Raw genomic sequence first — 18,446 nt, 5'->3', positions numbered from 1 at the left:
TTTTTATTTTTTCCTACAAATAAACATCTTAACAGTCAGAGTTCAGGGGATGTGAAGGTCACTTTTTTATACAATGCAAAGCACTAAGAATTTGTTTCTTGTAGAAACCAAAACTACTTAACGAGTCTACGTTATTGTACATGATGTTTTCACTGTCACATTCATATCAGTAATAAATACAAAGTATTCATGTTCAAGTACATTCACATTGAGACAAAAGTTTTATATCCAAACTTTCCTCCAGTGGTTTTGTTTGGTTTCATCATTATGTAGAGCATGTGGCATGTTTTTGTTTGTGCTTTGCTACCACCTTGTGGTCACAGTTGCTTGTTATAAAAAAAACTCCTCAGCTGCATAATCTCAGCATCACATGTCTTTCCTCTCGCTGCGTGCTGTTATATTATTATATATATTACTGGGTCAGTTAATATTAAATGGATTGATTTGTCTTGAAAGCAGCATCCTGTCACACTCGGTGGTCTGGCTTTCAGTGCTGGTGGGTTCTGGATTATTAACGGACCCTTCATGCTCTCTCCTTGTCACGGGTTGGTTCACTGTCTGTGTGTATCGTACTGTAAATGTGCAGCTGCTTTTCATCTGCCTCAACTGGCTGGACAGCTGGAATGTGACACCAGCATTTGAATGTTTAGACCGGTTGTATATTGTGAATATAGCTCTGGTCTTCTTTCTGTCTTTTCTTCCCTCATTTCTGACTTTTTTTGTTTGTAGTATGAGAGCATTTCTTGTGTGTTCTTTAATTGCTTTGACTTTCAATTTTCACCTTCTCTTTATATTACCCCTGACTGGAGGGTGTCTGCAACCTCCTTGTTAACCTCCATTTCCCACTGCTCTACCTTAATTTGACCAGACAGTACACAAAATATAGATAACACTGTACTCGGGTGTAAAATCATTCAGGTGGAATTTAATGATTGTTGAGCAAATCAGAAAAATGAACCAGTCATGCAGACATGCTTTTCCTTCAGTTTTTGGCCATTTTTATCACAGACATCATAGAGAAGTGTTTGTTCATATAACCAGAAAATAGCCTCCTGTTTTCTCGTGTCTCAGCATTGTGGTTTTGATTGAACATGATGGAGGTTTTATAGACCGCGTGTGTAATATCAGTGAACATCTAGGCCACTAAAGACTGTTAATCAAATTCCTCATGTTAATTCCCCATCAGCTTGTTGCATCTCCATTTGACACCAGCTATATAGTTTACTGTATTGTGTAATAGGCTGCACTCTCATATACCACAGTGTGTGATCCTCATCATGTTACTATGCCCCAGTAACTGAGCACCAGTTCTTCTTGTGAAATGGGTTATGCTATATGTTTCAGAACAAAGCAGGGTGTGACCCCTTTTGTTTGCCACATTTGATCCCATAAAAATGGAGGAATGCCCCTTTCTGTAGCGGATATACAGTATTTTTTGGGTTGGTACACACACACACACACACACACACACACACACACACACACACACACACACACAGCTACAGTAGTCTGAAACACAGCCCAATACACTTGTCTTGCATCTGTTTTAACACTGAATATGAAGATTAAATGTTATTTCTCATACAAAACTGCTCAGTTGCTGCATTAGTAAGAATATAAATGTTAACTATATGTATGTTCTACATAAATCAAAACTGGGGGGATTTCACTAATAGCCTCTGAAGGGATTTGACTTTTGCTCTTTCCTAATAAATCAGATAGCACTTAGCAAGGGATGAGGTTAATCATGAGTTCTTTACATCATTTACTGAAACTCATTTCTGCAGTAATACTCCCAGAACTGTGTACAACTTGTGTATTGTGTGCATGAACCAAACAAAACTCAGAATCACTGTACATTTCAAAAGACAGGAGACAAGCACATTTTTATTGAACAAAGAAAACCACAGTAGCTCTTGTTGTTGCACTTGAATTATAACAGTACAGCACACTTTTTGCAAAAACACTACAAAAATAAGCAAAGAGAAAGGAAAGAAATTAAATCCTCACACTTGATGTTCCCATATAACCAGGCTCTTAAAGGGAAACCTACCCACATGTATCATGGCTTTGCAAGTGTTTACACATTACAGCTGTCTGAGTATAAAATCAACTCTACAATCATTTAATGCAAAATTAATTCTTTGGATTTGGTGTCTTGATGTCAACCAAATTGCTCGACTGGGCAACCTTCCCAACCCAATACTAACTTTAACTGTTCATTTCTTTGTTTTACTTTTTTGTGAGTATTAAATAAGATGAAACCAAATTTCTCTCAATTTGAGTACAAAATTAAACATTTTACACATTTATTAGGCCTCTATAAGTTCACGCCTAAGCATTTCATGGGATGCCCCTGTCCTGATAAAAATTCTCACACAGTGATGATTTGGCTAGTTCACTTCCAGTTTTATTTCACTGGCACCCAAGTAGTAAATGTACATTTCCAAACCAGAAACATTCCTACATTACTGTGAACTCTAGGTGTAGCTGGTTTGACGCATATAAATTTGTTTATGTTGCATAAAATATAGTGAAGATAAACACACATACTTCTTTCTCTCTGACTCTATAGATTCTCTTTTGATTGGTGATAGAACATTAAAACCTATAACGGAATTTAGCTTTCTTCTATTTAAAAATAAAACTGTATAATCACAGTAGAGATGTTCTCTGTGCACTATGTCTTTTCTTGACTGCATTGTCTCTACTCAGTAGCAGTGGTGTTTGAATGAGTGAATGCATACTCACTAACATTGACACAGAGTAGCAAGTAGAAAGAGCATGAGAAAGAGGTCCACAGGTAACCATTCCTGTGTCTGAACGGACTTGAAGCATGAGGAATGCATTGACTTGCATCACTTTCTTAAGAGAAAAGGATGTATATAATACACAGGTACTTTTATGATTGTCAATCAGCAGTAAAACCTGTGAGTTTTTCAGCATTTGGTTTGAAGTGTGACATTTGTTTTTACCCTCTTCCTGTAGCCGTACATTCATGCACAAACAACTACGGAAATAAAATGTTCGTAGGTGTTTGTTTCCTATATTAGTGTCATCTATTGTGTTGAGCTTAGTAATGGTTGACGCCACCAGTTCTGGTCTAGATGTTGTCTTTCGGGTTGTGTTGCATGCTGCAGCTCCCCTCCCCAAACCCGCCATAGCAGCCACTGAACACACCCTTAGATTGGGTTAGGTTAGTGGCCCAGCAACTGTAATAACTGGCTTGTTGATTGTTGGATATCTGGTATATATTGCACTTATTGTTGAAACAAAATAATTGTTTATGCAGTGTGACTGGCATCACATAGACTTGAAGTGAATCAAAGAGAAAGAAACAGTGGATCAACAGTGACAGAAATCACCTCAGCAAGCTTGGGAACGACAGAGAAATACATTTTTTCTGTTGTGCATTGACCTTCACCCCACATGACAGGGCATTATAGCTGTGCAACAAACAGAAAGGGAGCATATAGATAAGGCTGCATGTCCACTGGGAACCTGCTTCCGCTGTGGAAAGACAGGCTGTTGCATGTTGCTGGCAGCACTCAATGGTCACTGTGTTCACGGAGCGCTAAGAGTTAAAACTATTTCAACTTTTAACAAGAGGGCACAGTGTGCTTAGGAAAGGTTATTTTTTTAAGCCATCTCAATGTAAGAGCAGGAGATGAATGCTATGCTTGGTCTTAGCATCTGGGTTGTGTCCATGAGAGTATGGCAGTGGTTCAGTTCTAAAGGGTGAAATGAGGATCTATCTAAATGAACATGAATAAAAATTCACTGAGGGTAAAGTAAGGGCTGAGTTTTTTTTTTTCAGGCCCCAACTGATCTTGAGTGGTGGCTGGTGGTCATTTCAGGTAGAGGTGGTGACTGAAGAGGATGTTGCACCTGAGGCTGTAGCTGGACTGTGGCAGTGGCAGTGTTAAGGGAGTTTTTTTTATGAGGCTCAAGGGTCACAGATAGGATGCTGCTTAATCCTCCTGTCCCTCAGGGTCGCTCTAGGAACCAGATCTCATTCTGACGGTTGCTGTGAGCAGGGTTGGTGTAGCCTGCCACAATGAACGAGTCGTTGACACACACGCCAGGAGAGTCGATTAGCTCGGCCAGGGCGTTGATCTGATTAATGATGGTCACTTCATTGGTGGGACCAGTAAAGGCCCTGGAGGAAGTAAGGAGTGGTTCATTGATCATTGAATAAACAGTTAATTTAGGAATAGTACAAGTGATAATTTTTATTTTATCCTCTACTGACCTTGCGTATACAGTAGTGGCGGGCCAGATCTCTAAGACGATCTCGTTGTCAGTAGGTTGTGGGGGCTGGGCCTGATGCTCAGAGGGAAGGAAATATGCCACAGTGACGTCATGGGAGACCACAGAATGGTTCTCATCTGTGCGCACCACTGTGACGATGGGGAGCGTCATGCCCAGGTAGTCACCTAGAAATGTAAAGGAAATGGCAACTGAATTGAAAATGAAGACAAAGCCGGGAAGGGACAGAGGGACAGAACCTAATTGTGTGTGTTAAATGGTCCCTTGCTTGTGACTTACCTAAGGTGTTCTGCTGGCAGATGTATCTCATTATTCTCATGAAACCATAGCAGATGCTCTGTTCATAAGTGTCCTCACGCAGTGTTATACAAGCCCAGTGGCCCTTTTCATACTGGCGTTTCTCATACAGCAGCTCCCCACACTGAAAAAGTACAGATGACGAAAGACAAGACAGAGTTTGAACGTTAGTACGCATGAATACTGTGTTAAATTGAATTAAGTCTTCTTATCAAACTGTTTTCTGTAACATGTCAGAGTTTCCCCCCACAAATTCACAAAGCTTTATTCGGACAGAAAACATTTTACAAAGGGGAGGGGGTGTAATGTAATTATTCTGGTGCATGTCTGTGGTTTTATCCTGTTTAATCAGCTACGTCAGTAAGTTTAGTAAGTAAGTCAGTAAATGGTTCTGTTGTCTTTTACCTACTACCAAATACCCAGACCTGAAGTTATAGCAGTTCTTCCAATTCATATCTTAGAACTTTTATAAATATTTACACAGATGAATCAGTGATGAAAATAACACTTTGTTTCGTCCTTTGCATAAAATGATCAAATAAAAATATATTTTAGACCTTGGCTATGCACAGTCACCACTGCGGCTAAACTGTATGACCTACAGTTTGACATCTGCTTGCTATCAACGTGTTGTCCTTTTAACAAGGCACTGAAACCTGCTCTAAGAATAGTGGGCCATGATTGTCCTTTGTTTAACCGGAGACTCCAGCAAAGTTTTAATGAACTAATTAACTCAAGTTAAACCAATTAGCCCTCTTTATTTATATGGTCCCCAAAGGAGTTTAGACGGCTTATCATACTGGGTGACACGATCATCTTGTTAAAAATAAATAGCTGACCCATACTCGCAAAGAAGATCTGTATGACACCGTAGATGATGATGCTGTTGATGTTCTTTATGTGATGTCTATTGAGAGGCCTGTTGTTGTAATTTACAATCTAGAGATGTGTTGTGCATCTCAGTATTATGAAATTAGTTTCTTATTGGTTAGAACAATAAAATGAAAGTTTGTGTGCATGCGTCATAATCTACACTGTCACACTTAAACAACACGCTGTTGTGCTCGTAAAGGCAACATCTGACCTAAAATGAACCAACAACCAGTTCAATCAAATTTAACTGGAATGGCTGGAAAAGTCTGTTCCTCCAAGAAATTCTGTATCCTTGTTGATTCAAGGATAAACAAGGACATTCAAATTTGTTTTTATCAGCTACTCCAGTTTGGACATTTTGCTATTAATGTGAGCTCCTTGCATCCAGCAGTTGACTGTTCTTGTGGTCCTGAAGTGTAGACTAAAGTTTTTGACTGTTACTCTTCAAAGATTGGTTTGTCATGCAAGGTGTTAATTTGCAGGTCTAGTCTCTGATGGAGACACACTTTAAACTAGGTCATTGCTAACCAATTTGATAGCTTTTATATATATATATATATATATATATATATATATATATATAAAACAAGTATATAGATTATTTGTTATGGTCAAAGTAGTAAAAGCCAGATTGATACCTTCTCTTTGCGTCCGAGGAGAGTGAAAGGAACGTGTTCTCTGTTACTGCGTCCTTGGTTGTTGCTGGTTAGCTGTTGAATGGGCTCTGCCATATCTGTCAACAAACAAACAATACGTGGTCAGTTTAACCATATTAAGGCGATTCAAATATATGAAAGAAGAAGCTATGTGTGAGCTCTCTACGATTTTCACATTGTGACGGTGTTCATACAGTACATATACTACTATACAACTTTTTTCCCCACTCGCATCATATCTACACTTGTAGTCTCCTGTCTCTAATCTGTATAAAACATCCTCCCTTCCAGTAATCTGCTGGCTGGCTCTGTTGGTAGTTTGTGTGAGCAAAGGCTGCCAGATGGGCAGAGCGCTGTGCCAGGATGTCGCAGAGTGTAATGTTTATTGGAGCTGATGGGGAGAACACTGACTAAAGCTGCCCAGGGCCAGGTAGACTGGTATTAGCAGAGAGGGACTACAACAGTAGCTAATGCTTTTGTAATACTGGAGCATATTTTACCATATCTTTCATGAAGAAGCCCCTCATGGAGCTGTGACTTAAAGACACAACTTTTATCCAACCATAGAAATTCAAACCTGCTATAGATTATTTAATTGCGCTTATGTTCCAGATAATATTTAGCTGCACACTCTTCAACTGAATGTAGTGTTGACCATACTGCATAATACTACGAGTGGACCATAACTCATCCAGTAAGTTCTCACTGCATGACACAATAACAGCATCAACACAACGCAGACTCTTTTATGACGATGTTGTCAGATTAAATAATTGCATTATGTTCCATTGTCACACTGTCAAATACAAGGCACTCAAGGTGAACCCAATTCAATCACATTTTGTTAATCGATGCCATGGAGGACATCAGGGTCAGAGGGAGCTGTGGTATTTAGGTGATCAATCCTTTGACAAAGCTGTGGGGTTGGTGTGCATGTGAGAGAGTGTGGACATCTCAGCTGTACGAAACTCATTTAACAGAATCTCATGAAATCCAGGTTACATTGCAAATCATTGATTAGAATGAGCGGCTCAGCACGGATAGCGACCTTGTAAATTTGACAGTAAAATATTACCTCCCAGTTTGTGTCTTCAATAAGAGAGACAAGGAGGGGAAGGAAACACACCACAGCTTTAAACCACTGCATGGTTATCCACACGTACAGGCAGGTACTGCGCACACACACACGCAAACTCATCAGTTTCTATGGTAGCACTTCTAGAGCCGCTCAGTGTTGACGCAGAACAGTCAACACTTGACGCACTGTCAACACACACACACACACACACACACACACACACACACACACACACACACCTGTTTTTGTACCTGAGCTTTCTAATCAATACGGGGCTGTAGTCACGTCCCATTTTCAGTCTGGCTCCTGTTCCAAAAAGCTCTGGTCCGTAATGTTCATTTTCCATCTTTATTTTTTTCTGAAAAACTGACACATAATTTTGAGGTATTCTGTTCATAATCTGCTTTCAACAACTACACTTCCCATGAGGTTCAGACTTTTCCTTAAAGACCATCATACTCTACAGTAACACCACTTCACAAATAGGGTGGTCAATGCATATTCTTATTAAATTAGCACATGTATAATATACAAAATGTGTTGATTATACAGGTATTTAAATTCAGTAGCAGCATCATAGACGAGAATGTTTTTTTTACACTGTCAGAAACGCATTTTGTTAAAACAGGAAGTGTTGACATTTTATCAGCAGTAGTAGACATGGATTTAGCACAGAAGTTGAACAGAATACCCTGACGTAATGTCTAATCTTTGCAGAAAGATTGATGGAAAAATACAAAAAATATAGTACATAGAGTTCAGTTTCCTATAATAAATGGTTAGTATACATTCTATTTGTGGCTTTTGTTGTGTGTAAAATTATATGAGGGGTTTTTGCATGCCATTATAAACGTTGATAACCACTGCGGGGAACGTTCAGTGTGTTGACATCGATGGGAACCATAAAAACATGCTCACTCTTGTTTCCATTCATCTGTTTCAAACACACTTACAAAATGGAAAAATTCCAGCATTGTCACAACAGATTAGTGTGGTAGAAAGATCAGCATGCAATTAAGTAGGGTTTGTGTCATTTGGCATAAGAACACTGCTGTTTAATTTGTTTTTCGTTCCTTGGGTGTGCTAAGGCACTTTTTACTGTCAATATTTATGAAGGGAGAGTAGGACAAGGTCATTTTTGTTCATTAACTGTTCATTTGGTGTTCGCTGATGTGAAATTAAAAACACACCATTTCATCTTGTTTACAAGCTAGCAGCCCTTCGTGCGTCCTCATCAGTTGATGGTATCTGTTCCTCTGAGCTCATGGAAATGAGGCATGAAAATCAGACAGCCTGTAAAGAGCTTTTGTTCTGTTCCAATAGGTTGTACTGTACTCAAGATATAAAAGAGTATAGATGGGTCTCAAATGTGACACCCAATGACACTTGTTGCTATGGATACCAGTTAAACAATATAGGTGGTGTCTCTCTGTGGCATTTTTTTACAGTGCTGGATTAGTTGTTAGCTACAGTGGAATTAAAGTTGTATATGTAGCATTAGCTAATGTTAGCAAATCAAACAGCTTCAACTGCTAGCAAAACAGAGCCCCCACCTCACCCCTGTCCACCCAACTGCATCCCAATTAGAGCAAAGGAGTTTACTGTGGCCTTGGCCTGTGTCACTAGGTACAGTACCATAGTCCAGGACTTATCAGCCACAACCTCATTACCAGTACAGCCAAGGTAGCTAATCCCCCCTGAGTCAGAAAGCCCCAGCAAGTGATTTTGTAGTACGTCCTCAATTAGTGTTGTGGTCTGATGGCAGATGGAGGAGGACGTGCCAGTCTGTGTTACTGGATTCTCAGTGGGAATCTTAACCGACCCCCAAAGGATTGGAAACACATAATTATGTACATTTTTTATAACTTTTCTCTAATAATTCCTATTTTCTTGTAAAGTGCTACCACTTTTTAGCCTTTCAAGCATCTAACAGTTATTTTAACTAAACAATCTGAGGGGGAAAATATCACTTTGGTGAACTTCTCATGACTTAATTGTAAGGAGACACAAGCCTGAGACACGAGCCAGAAAGGCTGGGAACCCATGGCTAACAAGCATTACCATACACAAGTTGAACTAATAAAAGAGGACATTTTGTTTATTGTTTTGTGCCCTACAAGGCAACGTTCAATATCTGAATCGTGTAATGAAAACACACATTTGAATTGCTGTGAAGCGGGAATGTTGAAGTTTAGCTAATCTCAATGGGTCCATTATTCGGGTGTATGTATCCAAGATCTGTGATTAGCAGTGACTTGAAATGTTCCAGAGTTAAAAACAACTGCTGTTGTTGACATCTACAGCTGAGCACAACGTTCAGACTCCTGGAACTACAAGTTGACAAAATCCATCATTGATTGAAGGCACAGAAAAACATAAAGAAATAGGTACCAAGTACATTGGTCAACAATTTTTCAGAGAAAATGTTGGAATGACAAGATACTTTGGAGATGAATCCATGGAAATATCAGTGACTGCAGTTAATTATCCCCCTCCCCCACCACTTTTGTTTATGTGGTTTCACAACGAACATTTACAATAATAAAGCAGTTGTAACTGTCAAATTAATTATTTCAAAAGCTATGTTGCCACTTCAAAATAAATACAAAGACTGCTAGTGGCAAATTAAACAGAGAAGACCTATTAGTGTTTGCAAGTCTGACCCAGACACTGGATTGGGTTGTTGGAGAGCATCTTTTTAGTTTAGGGGTTGCAAAACAGTTCAATCTCGAGCGTCCTGATCACATTTCAGACAGCTTGCTAATAGATCACACACATGCACTTACAAACTTGAGTGACCAGTGTTAATTACAGCCTATTTTATTGCTTAGATTATCCTTTTGATGCAGCTGTGAACAGTGTGTTTACTGTTATGATGCTTTTTTTTGCTTACTACAGCTCGAGGTTGAAATAATCAAATCATGATGAACTCTAAAATAATGCTGAATTACAGAGATTCCATATCCCAGTAAATAACTACCAACACAGTTCATGAGAGGCCATAACCCTGACAAAAATGATGGGCACAGTGGTCTCACAAAATCGTAAATCGTAAAAATTGTTCCTTGTTTTCTTTTCTTTTTGTTTGACAACCAGGCTCTTTGTATACCTCACAAAATGCCAGATACATTTTCTATTCTATTTTATGTTAGCCATGATTTTTGTGGACTGGATCTGAGCGAAAGCTGTGCCTCACAAACACTATTTTCCTGACTTAAGAAATGCTAGCTTATGTGTTAATTCAATGCTTTTTACTAACACCTCACTGTACTTGTGATCTCTTGCTTTCAGTGCAACACGGTTATATGTGACGGAGGACCTTCCACTCAGAGGATCTACAATTTTTAATGCAATTAACAATAGACCCCTGTTTAATAAAAGGGGGGCAAAGACACTCGTCTGAGAATATTTTTTTGTGGTAAAATTATTGAACAATTTATATTAAAAAAACAACAACACTAGCAGTCTGCAATGTGTTCTCTGACTTTGCAAATTTCTAGCCACTAAAATAATAGCAATACTTAATCATAAGGTCTCATGGCCACACTTGAGGAAACACAACCTTGTTGTTATTGTTATATAACAGTTTGGCACTTTAAAGTACAACCTGTCTCCATGCTAGGAGTTACACTTATTTGTCTGTGTTTGGTCTTGTATTTAATGCATTAACTTGTTTAAAAACTATACAGTTGTATGGTTGAAACGCATGTGTGCCTGAGGGCCAGGTAATATGTTGCCCTAGCTGGGACGGGTTTATTTGTGCCTCACTGGAAATTAGGTCAGTGTTCATGGTGGTATGCTTTGAGGAAGTTGAGCCAAAGTGCCTCAACTAAAGTCAAACAAGTTGTTTTTACTTGACTGTAAACGTCACATAAAAGTTTATATCCCAAAGAAGAAGGCTGGGCCAAAACGGAGGGGACTAAATCCTAAAAGTTATTTGTTTAGTTACTAAACTGGAAGTGCATTGTATGTCTCAGTGTTTGTTATCATGGTATTAATTATTTTTTTACCTTGAGAAACTTCCACTTGGTGTCCCCTCGCTACGTCCTGCCAGTAATGCAGCAGTCGGTCTTCGTCTTCCTCCACGGTCTCTCCTTCTTCTTCGAGGCTGCCGTTGCCCGAGTCTGACAGCTGGTCTTCCGAGAAAGACTCCAGGTCCTCCAGTGTGATCATCCCGGTTTGTTCGGGCCCGCTGCGGTCACCACCGCCGCCGCCGCCGCCATTCATTTGGCAGCCACCTCGGTCCATTTCTGTTCGTACGACTAGTACCTACGGAGGGGAAAATACCTCAGTGGGTTGACCAAAAAATTAAAAAGGTAAAGTCACTCGTGATTCGCCGCTGAATTTACGCTTCGTCTAAGTGTCTTCGGACGTCGGCGAGTTGCTCGTCCAGATTGGGACAACCGTTACTTTCTGGTCAACAAACCAGGCACTACGAAGCTTTCCTTGACACGTTTAGTCATACGCATATTCGCAATGTTATATCTGACTTAAATTAGCCATTATTCCTTCGCTGGATGTACTTTTCATACGCTACAAAACAAGAAAGAAGTCGTCGCCTTCGACTGCGCGGAGCAGCGCGACTCTTCCCTCTTTGTAGCCGGAGGTGAATGCGATATTTACAGGAGATGAGGGCTGACCACGTGACGCTGCGGGCTCACACAGCTCCTCCTCCTCCTCCTCCTCCTCCTCCTGCTGCTGCTGCTGCTGCTGCTGCTGCTGCCCGAGACGATAAATACTCGAGACCCCCACCAGGGTACACTCTTTTCATCCGCTAGTGACACAGAAGAGGGCAAGATGGCGACAATAACAAAAGGTGCCCACTGGCAGGTTTTTGAACAGCATCTTAGCAGCAGTTTTTTTAATTTACCCGTTTATAATTGAGCACAGGTCACCTTTAGATCATTTTCTTGATCAATTTATTAATCATTTAGACTACAAAATGTCTAAATGTCAGTGTTTTGTCTGACCGAAACCCAAACACATTAATAAATTGTGTAATTAAATAAACAGAGAAAAGCAGCAAATTCTCTAATTTGAGAAGCTCGATTCACATTTGTACTTGACCAATAATTGGTTATCAAAATAGTTGCAGATAGGTTTTCTGTTAATGACTAATCCATTATTGGACTAATTGTTTCAGCACTACAAATTGCATTTCTGGTCTACTGTTTAAATTTTGGAAATCTAATTATATTAGATTTTGAAATCGGTTGTATGTACACGTGTGTTTATTTTCATCCCGAAATTGATGAATGTCTTGACCACAGGACACCCAGTGGTAGAGGGTAGCAGGGAGTTAAGAGTGTGTGTGCATGTATATGTGTGCCTGCGTGACAGCCATGACGGTCTTTGCAAGTGTAATAGAGAGGGAATACAGACCCACTGCAACACACTTTAAAATACACAATAAGCTGAGAGGACATGAGACCTGAAAAAGAAGGATGATAATCCATTTTAAATAATTATCTTTGCTTAGATATATCTTTTTTTATTTTTCATCATCTTGATAATTTGTCTTTTATTGTGGTTGATGCTAAACAAATATTTCCCTTGCGAGGATAACAAACAAACTTGTGCTCTTGCTAGGGGACAGACTAAGCAGGATTTCCTCTGATCTGTGTCGCTGCAACAGCCAACCACCATGTTGCACCCTTCAACACGCACGTAGAGAGGACATTATGTAATCCTCTATAGTCTGTGGGGGAGTCTCCATGTAAACACACACATGCAAGCACAGACACGTATACTGATACACACCTAATAGGCCCCCTGCCTGGCTGTAGACGTCGGCATGTATCCACCTACACCATTGCTTGGTGTTTGTCCTTATGTCTTCATAAATACTCACAGCCACACAGTTTGATTCATGTTAGCCCTCGAAAATTAAATAAGTACCCCTGCAGCAACAATCGGGTTTAATCATTTACCACATGATTAACCACAGTGGAATTCCCACACTTAATTTAAGCAGAGCAACACACAACAAGTCCCTACATTGTTGACATGCAGGAGTGAGAGTTCAGCTTAGTGTAGGTTCTGTTAATAATAGCTGCCTACAGACTGGGGTTTTCACTGATTCCTCACGTCACTTAGCCCCATGCCCCTCAACCAATCAACTGTCGGCCCCCGCTGAGCATGCTCTGTGAAGCTGCTGTCGGCGATGTTGTTATTTGGCACACTTCTCCAATCCTCTCCTCTTTTTAATAATCTTATTGGCTTTGGGAGTAATCCAAATCTAACATTCACTTCATGTTTGTGTTGCTATGTTTATGAGACCCTTACACTGAATTCATTAATTAAAAAACCTGTGTGTCATCCATTTTAATTGGGATACATTACTATTGTTACTGTAAACAAATGAGACCATGGGCAAAAAGAAATGATAGCCTCTCTCTCTGTGGTATTGTTCATGGGATTTAGAAAGTTTTTGCCTTTTACTCCCTCTACCTTCTCCTTCCATCTGCCATCGCCTGAAACTCTTTTTTATTTGCTTTATTTTCAGGGGAAGAACAGTTATTGTCTTCCTGTTTTTGCGTTTTAAAGCAATAATCATTTTCTGCTTCAAATTAACAGCAGTTTTTCATGACATCTGTCACCAATCATCTTTTTATTGCCATTACATGTAAGACTTAGTCAGCAGGTGTTAATGTCATTCTTTCCTTTCTCCACTTCCCTACTGTTTGCTTTCTCTGACTTTCCCTTCATAAATTATTTAACATTTTCCATCTGTTTATTGGTAATTGTGTAATTGTTTTCATGATCGTGGTTTGTTGAAATATCTGGTTTGTCAGAAACTGTAGAGAACTTCAATATTTAGCAAAGCTAATACATAACTGAACACTAATATCAGCCCATAAACTTGCAGTTTTTAAACTATTTCTTTTCAACATGTTATATGTTATAACAGCAAGAGCAAAGACCCACTTTTACTTCCACTTCATGCTTTTCTGATTTCATGTATTCCTTGGAATGAATGAACAAATAGCTAAGTAACCAAATAAACAAACAAGTATATAAACAAACTCCAAGTTACACTGGTAAACAAAGGGTAATGGTCCAACGGCGCTAATTGCCATGCAAGATGAAGCATAAATATGCCTCATGATGTGAGAAAAGTAGAGCAACAATTAGTCGATTAATTGATTAGTCAACCACAAGTATTTTGACATTTCATGGTTCCAGCTTATCAAATGTTTTCTTGGTCTCATATTAAAGTAAATTGAATTGTTTTGGACTGTTTGTTGGACAAAACAAGACATTTAATGACATCACTTTGTGCTCCAGAATATTGTGATGGACATTTTTCACTGTTTTCTGATGTTTTATAGACTAAACAATGAATGCCATTAACGAGAAATATATGTGTTGAAGTTAATCGATAATGAATATAATCCATAGCTGCAGCCCTGCAGGTAAAAGTATCTCACAGGTCAGAGTGCAGGCAATTAAACTATTTTTTATTCCAGTGAAATTGTAGTTGAACAGTTTCTTTCTATTCATTCGGTCATTTCACTCTACATTCCTACCAGACAAAAACAGCGACCTCACTAATCTGGTTCTGTGTAATCTCATAATCTGGTTCTGACCGCTGCGCACACATTCCCTCATTGAGCTCCACCTGTCAATTAACTAGAGAGAGTGAGCGAGAGATTTGGCTTTGTAACCAGCTTGTGGTCCTTTCTCTCAGCGCTGTCTGCTTCTCTCTGACACGCACAACCACACAGACACTAAAGACCAATGAGGCTGTAATTATTATACTGCACACCAGAAAACAAAACAGCTGGGTGGAAAATAAAACAATGTGGAGCCAATGTTTTTCCTCTTAGATCCCTACCACTAAACGTGAAGTTAAGTTGGCCTGAGGGTGGTGCCAGCGAAAAAGCTGGTTGGAAGGATGTTGTCTGAATTAAAAGGGTTAATCCTTTTTATAGTGGCCATCTTAGACCTGGTCAGACTTTGATCAATCTAAACTGTACTTTCTAAGCATGCTAACATGCTAACATTAGTATCTTAATATGCGTATTATCAAATGTTAACATGTTGACATCTAGCGCAAAACATTAAGCATGCTAGCTTGTTAGCCAACATACAGTTACTGTAGCTTGGTAACATATGGAATGCCGTGTTTAGTGTGTTAACATGTTGCGTCAATATTGTTAGGTTATGATTGATTTAATAAAACAAAAATTAAGTAATCAAAGTAAGGACAAGGGCACTTCTCAGTTCAGCATCATGTAAACCCCTTCGGTGGAAATGTTAGGTCAAGGTAGAATATACAATACATACATGTGTTTTAAGCTTTTACACTGACAGATGAATTAATAGTAGGAATTTAATTATAAAAAACTATTTTCTGTCCTATATTGAAAAAAACTTTTCTGTACCTTTTTAAATGAGTAAACTCTTATAATCTCACTCCATTGCACACTGTATAAACGGATATAATAAAACGGGATATTTTGACTGCATCATTTCAGTTAATTAGGGTTTATTAATTGTTTTATTGACCAGTTTCCTCAGTTTCCCAGTAAATCTTCTTCAGCGATCAGACCGTTAAATCTCTGTTTTCAAGTTTAAACCATATCATATGTGATGAAGCACAGTCCTAACCAGATGGGCTGGCCTCCTTATACTCTCAAGAAAGAACGTTTAGGGGTAGGTGATATAGCTGTTGATGTTTTCTGAAAGGTCAGGGGAATTAAGGGCTGTTATTTAACCCTTTTGCTTTTGTCATTTTCATTTCCATAAGCTGTATAAAGCGCACTTGCATTTCACCTCAGAGAAGCATGCTGAGGTTCAGAAGAAAAGGGGCGGTCAGCTCAATTTCCACTTCGAGAGGAGAGCTTAAATTAAAAATTCACATAAGACAGAAGTTCAATATTCTGCTCTATTCAATTATTACTGTATAATTACTTGTTGTCAAAGTGTTTTTAAAACACATCATATAAAATCAAAACAGCTGCTAGGGTAAATGCTTTTTACTCAAATAATCAATTTCTTTCTATTTGTAACCTTGATTCATCAATGTGAATTACATTTTATTTCTGTTTGTCTTTTTTATGTTACATACACCAGTGAAGGGTTTATGTTTTTTCTTATTGTGTTGATTGCCCAACAAAATTAATAAGCATTAAAAATAATATATGTATATATGTGTATATATATATACATATGTCAAGATATTGTGAAATAAGTATTTAAGTAATATGTGTGTGTATGTTGTGTATGTATTTTAAATGCCATATGAAATATAAAAAATATGTCTCAATATGTCTTGAAACATATTTATATATAATATATGCAATATTTTAAAATGTGTACATGTTGAAGTATAGCCTTTATTATTCTAAAACTAATGTTTTAAAACTATGAATGGAAAATGTGAGATTTGTATAAATGTAGGCTGACATCATTTGGCCTACTTTGCACATGATATTATAATTAAGCTTTGTTTCCACTACATAACACAAGCACCATTTACAAATCGAAACAACTAAATTGCTTGTCATCTGTTAGAATTTTTTTTTTATACCATTTGATTCAATAGGACAACCCACTTCTTCTTTCAGAGCAGCCTTTTATTCTGTTAGGTTTCTGGAGCAACAGTTCCACACAGCTGAAATTGAAATTGTAATGACCCAGACTCCCATTATCTGCGGCCATGAGGATGAATAGATATTGTTAAGATTGCCCCTCATCTCTCTTCCCATTATAAGGAAATGGAAAAGTACAGGAGGAAGAAAGAATCCAACACATTTTAGTGTTATTACGTGTCTCTTGTTGAAGTAGGACTTCTATTCTGTCTGTGCAAGTCTGTTTACCAATACAGATAATACCTTTGTGTGTCTCAAAGTGGTCACAGAGGGCATATGTGTGTGTGTGTGTGTGTGTGTGTGTGGTTGCTGCTCTGTGTCAGCAGGGTGCTAGTTACTCAGTCTGATGCATTGCCCCTTAACACAGGAAATGGCTTATTATCGATTACCTATGTATCTGTCTGTTGCTCTTCCTGCCAGGTGCTGGAGAAATTCATGTCTCGTCTGGTCCAGAACCGGGTGATGGCACACAAAGACCTGCGGACTCTCAGCAAATACCAGCTCATCCTCGCCAGAGATCAGTTCCGCAAGAATCCACTGCCAAACATCAAGGCACGGACTCTGCTCTATGAATCATTGGGTGCTTTTGTGTTATATACTGTATGCTATAGTATATCATTTTACATGATATGATGCACAGCCATTCAGAATTACTCATGTGAACTGAGAAATGCCCTTGTCCTTACTTGATTACTTCGATTTTTTTTTTTATTAAATCAATCATCATCACCCAACCTAACAATATTAACACAACATGTTAACATGTATTTTAAATGTTACCAAGCTACAGTAACTGTATGTACTCTAACAAGCTAGCATGATCCTTTTTAAGATGTATGGAGCCCCGGAACGGACAAAATGTAGTAAAAGGTTATCAGACAAGTCAAAAATATATCATGCATATATCAGTAAATAATATTGTTAGTTTAATCATTAAATTGTGTGTAAAAATGTACAGCTTTATACTTTAACCTCCAATGAGTTAGGGAAAAAAAAGCAATGAATGGTCCTTGATGAAGACAAGAGACAAGATAATGTTAGGAGGATAGAATGGGTTGGTTAAATTCAAGTTATTTAAAGCCTTTTATAAAAATGAAATTCTTACCAGTGGTTTCACAATGGTTTTATGGACTCACATGCTCTCCTGCTCTCTACAGAGTCCGCAGCAGGGAATGCTGGAGGGTGACTTTGCCCTTTGCATCAGCTTGTATCATGGCTACGAGCTCCTGATGCAGATGGGGCTCAGATCGCTCTTCTTTTACATCCAGGGAATCATGGATGGATCCAGAGGTCGGTCACCTTACCTCCCAGGCTTTCAGTGTATTTCGTCGCACTTTTTCCACAGAAAAGACTTTGCTGAATGAGAGAACATTTCTTCCTCACATATGCATGTTGAAACCCCCTTTCATACCCAGATTGTCCATCAGTGCCCCTGGGTGTATGTACACTCAATAATGTGTAATGTCTGAGTATAATATGTAAAACACATGTTTGATATGTGCACTCTCCACGATTTCAGAGATGTCCAGAGCCAGAAATGAGCTGCAGAGGACTCCAACCTTCATGGACCTTTACCACGAGATGGAAGCAATGTTTTTGAATCCATCTGCTGGTACCTGAGCACTCATTTATACCATATCTGTCAAATTTCTTACCCCTTCTTATGTAGTTGGATGA

The 18,446-nt window shown here is 38.8% G+C and overlaps 2 protein-coding genes across 2 annotated transcripts in view; one reads left to right on the top strand and one right to left on the bottom strand.

The window, feature by feature from the left end:
- The window catches only part of fancm (FA complementation group M), a 38,634-nt gene that overhangs the window by 2,551 nt on the left and 17,637 nt on the right, over positions 1 to 18,446 (top strand). The window contains exons 5-7 of the mRNA XM_070920475.1: positions 17,190 to 17,321; positions 17,927 to 18,059; positions 18,289 to 18,381. Of these exons, the coding sequence (XP_070776576.1) occupies positions 17,190 to 17,321; positions 17,927 to 18,059; positions 18,289 to 18,381 (358 nt within the window). The remainder of the gene's footprint in view (positions 1 to 17,189; positions 17,322 to 17,926; positions 18,060 to 18,288; positions 18,382 to 18,446) is intronic.
- soul3 (heme-binding protein soul3) lies at positions 1,856 to 11,750 on the bottom strand. Its single transcript, XM_070920476.1, has 5 exons — positions 11,184 to 11,750; positions 6,078 to 6,172; positions 4,549 to 4,690; positions 4,253 to 4,436; positions 1,856 to 4,159 (listed from the first exon to the last, which is right to left on the bottom strand). The coding sequence occupies exons 1-5, from the start codon at positions 11,419 to 11,421 to the stop codon at positions 3,988 to 3,990; spliced, it is 831 nt and encodes a 276-aa protein (XP_070776577.1). The 5' UTR covers positions 11,422 to 11,750; the 3' UTR covers positions 1,856 to 3,987.

This window comes from Enoplosus armatus, chromosome 15 (genome assembly GCF_043641665.1).
Source record: "Enoplosus armatus isolate fEnoArm2 chromosome 15, fEnoArm2.hap1, whole genome shotgun sequence".
NCBI lineage: Eukaryota > Metazoa > Chordata > Actinopteri > Centrarchiformes > Enoplosidae > Enoplosus > Enoplosus armatus.
The sequence above is the reverse complement of the archived record's forward strand: the minus strand, read 5'-3'. Positions and strand labels throughout refer to the sequence as shown.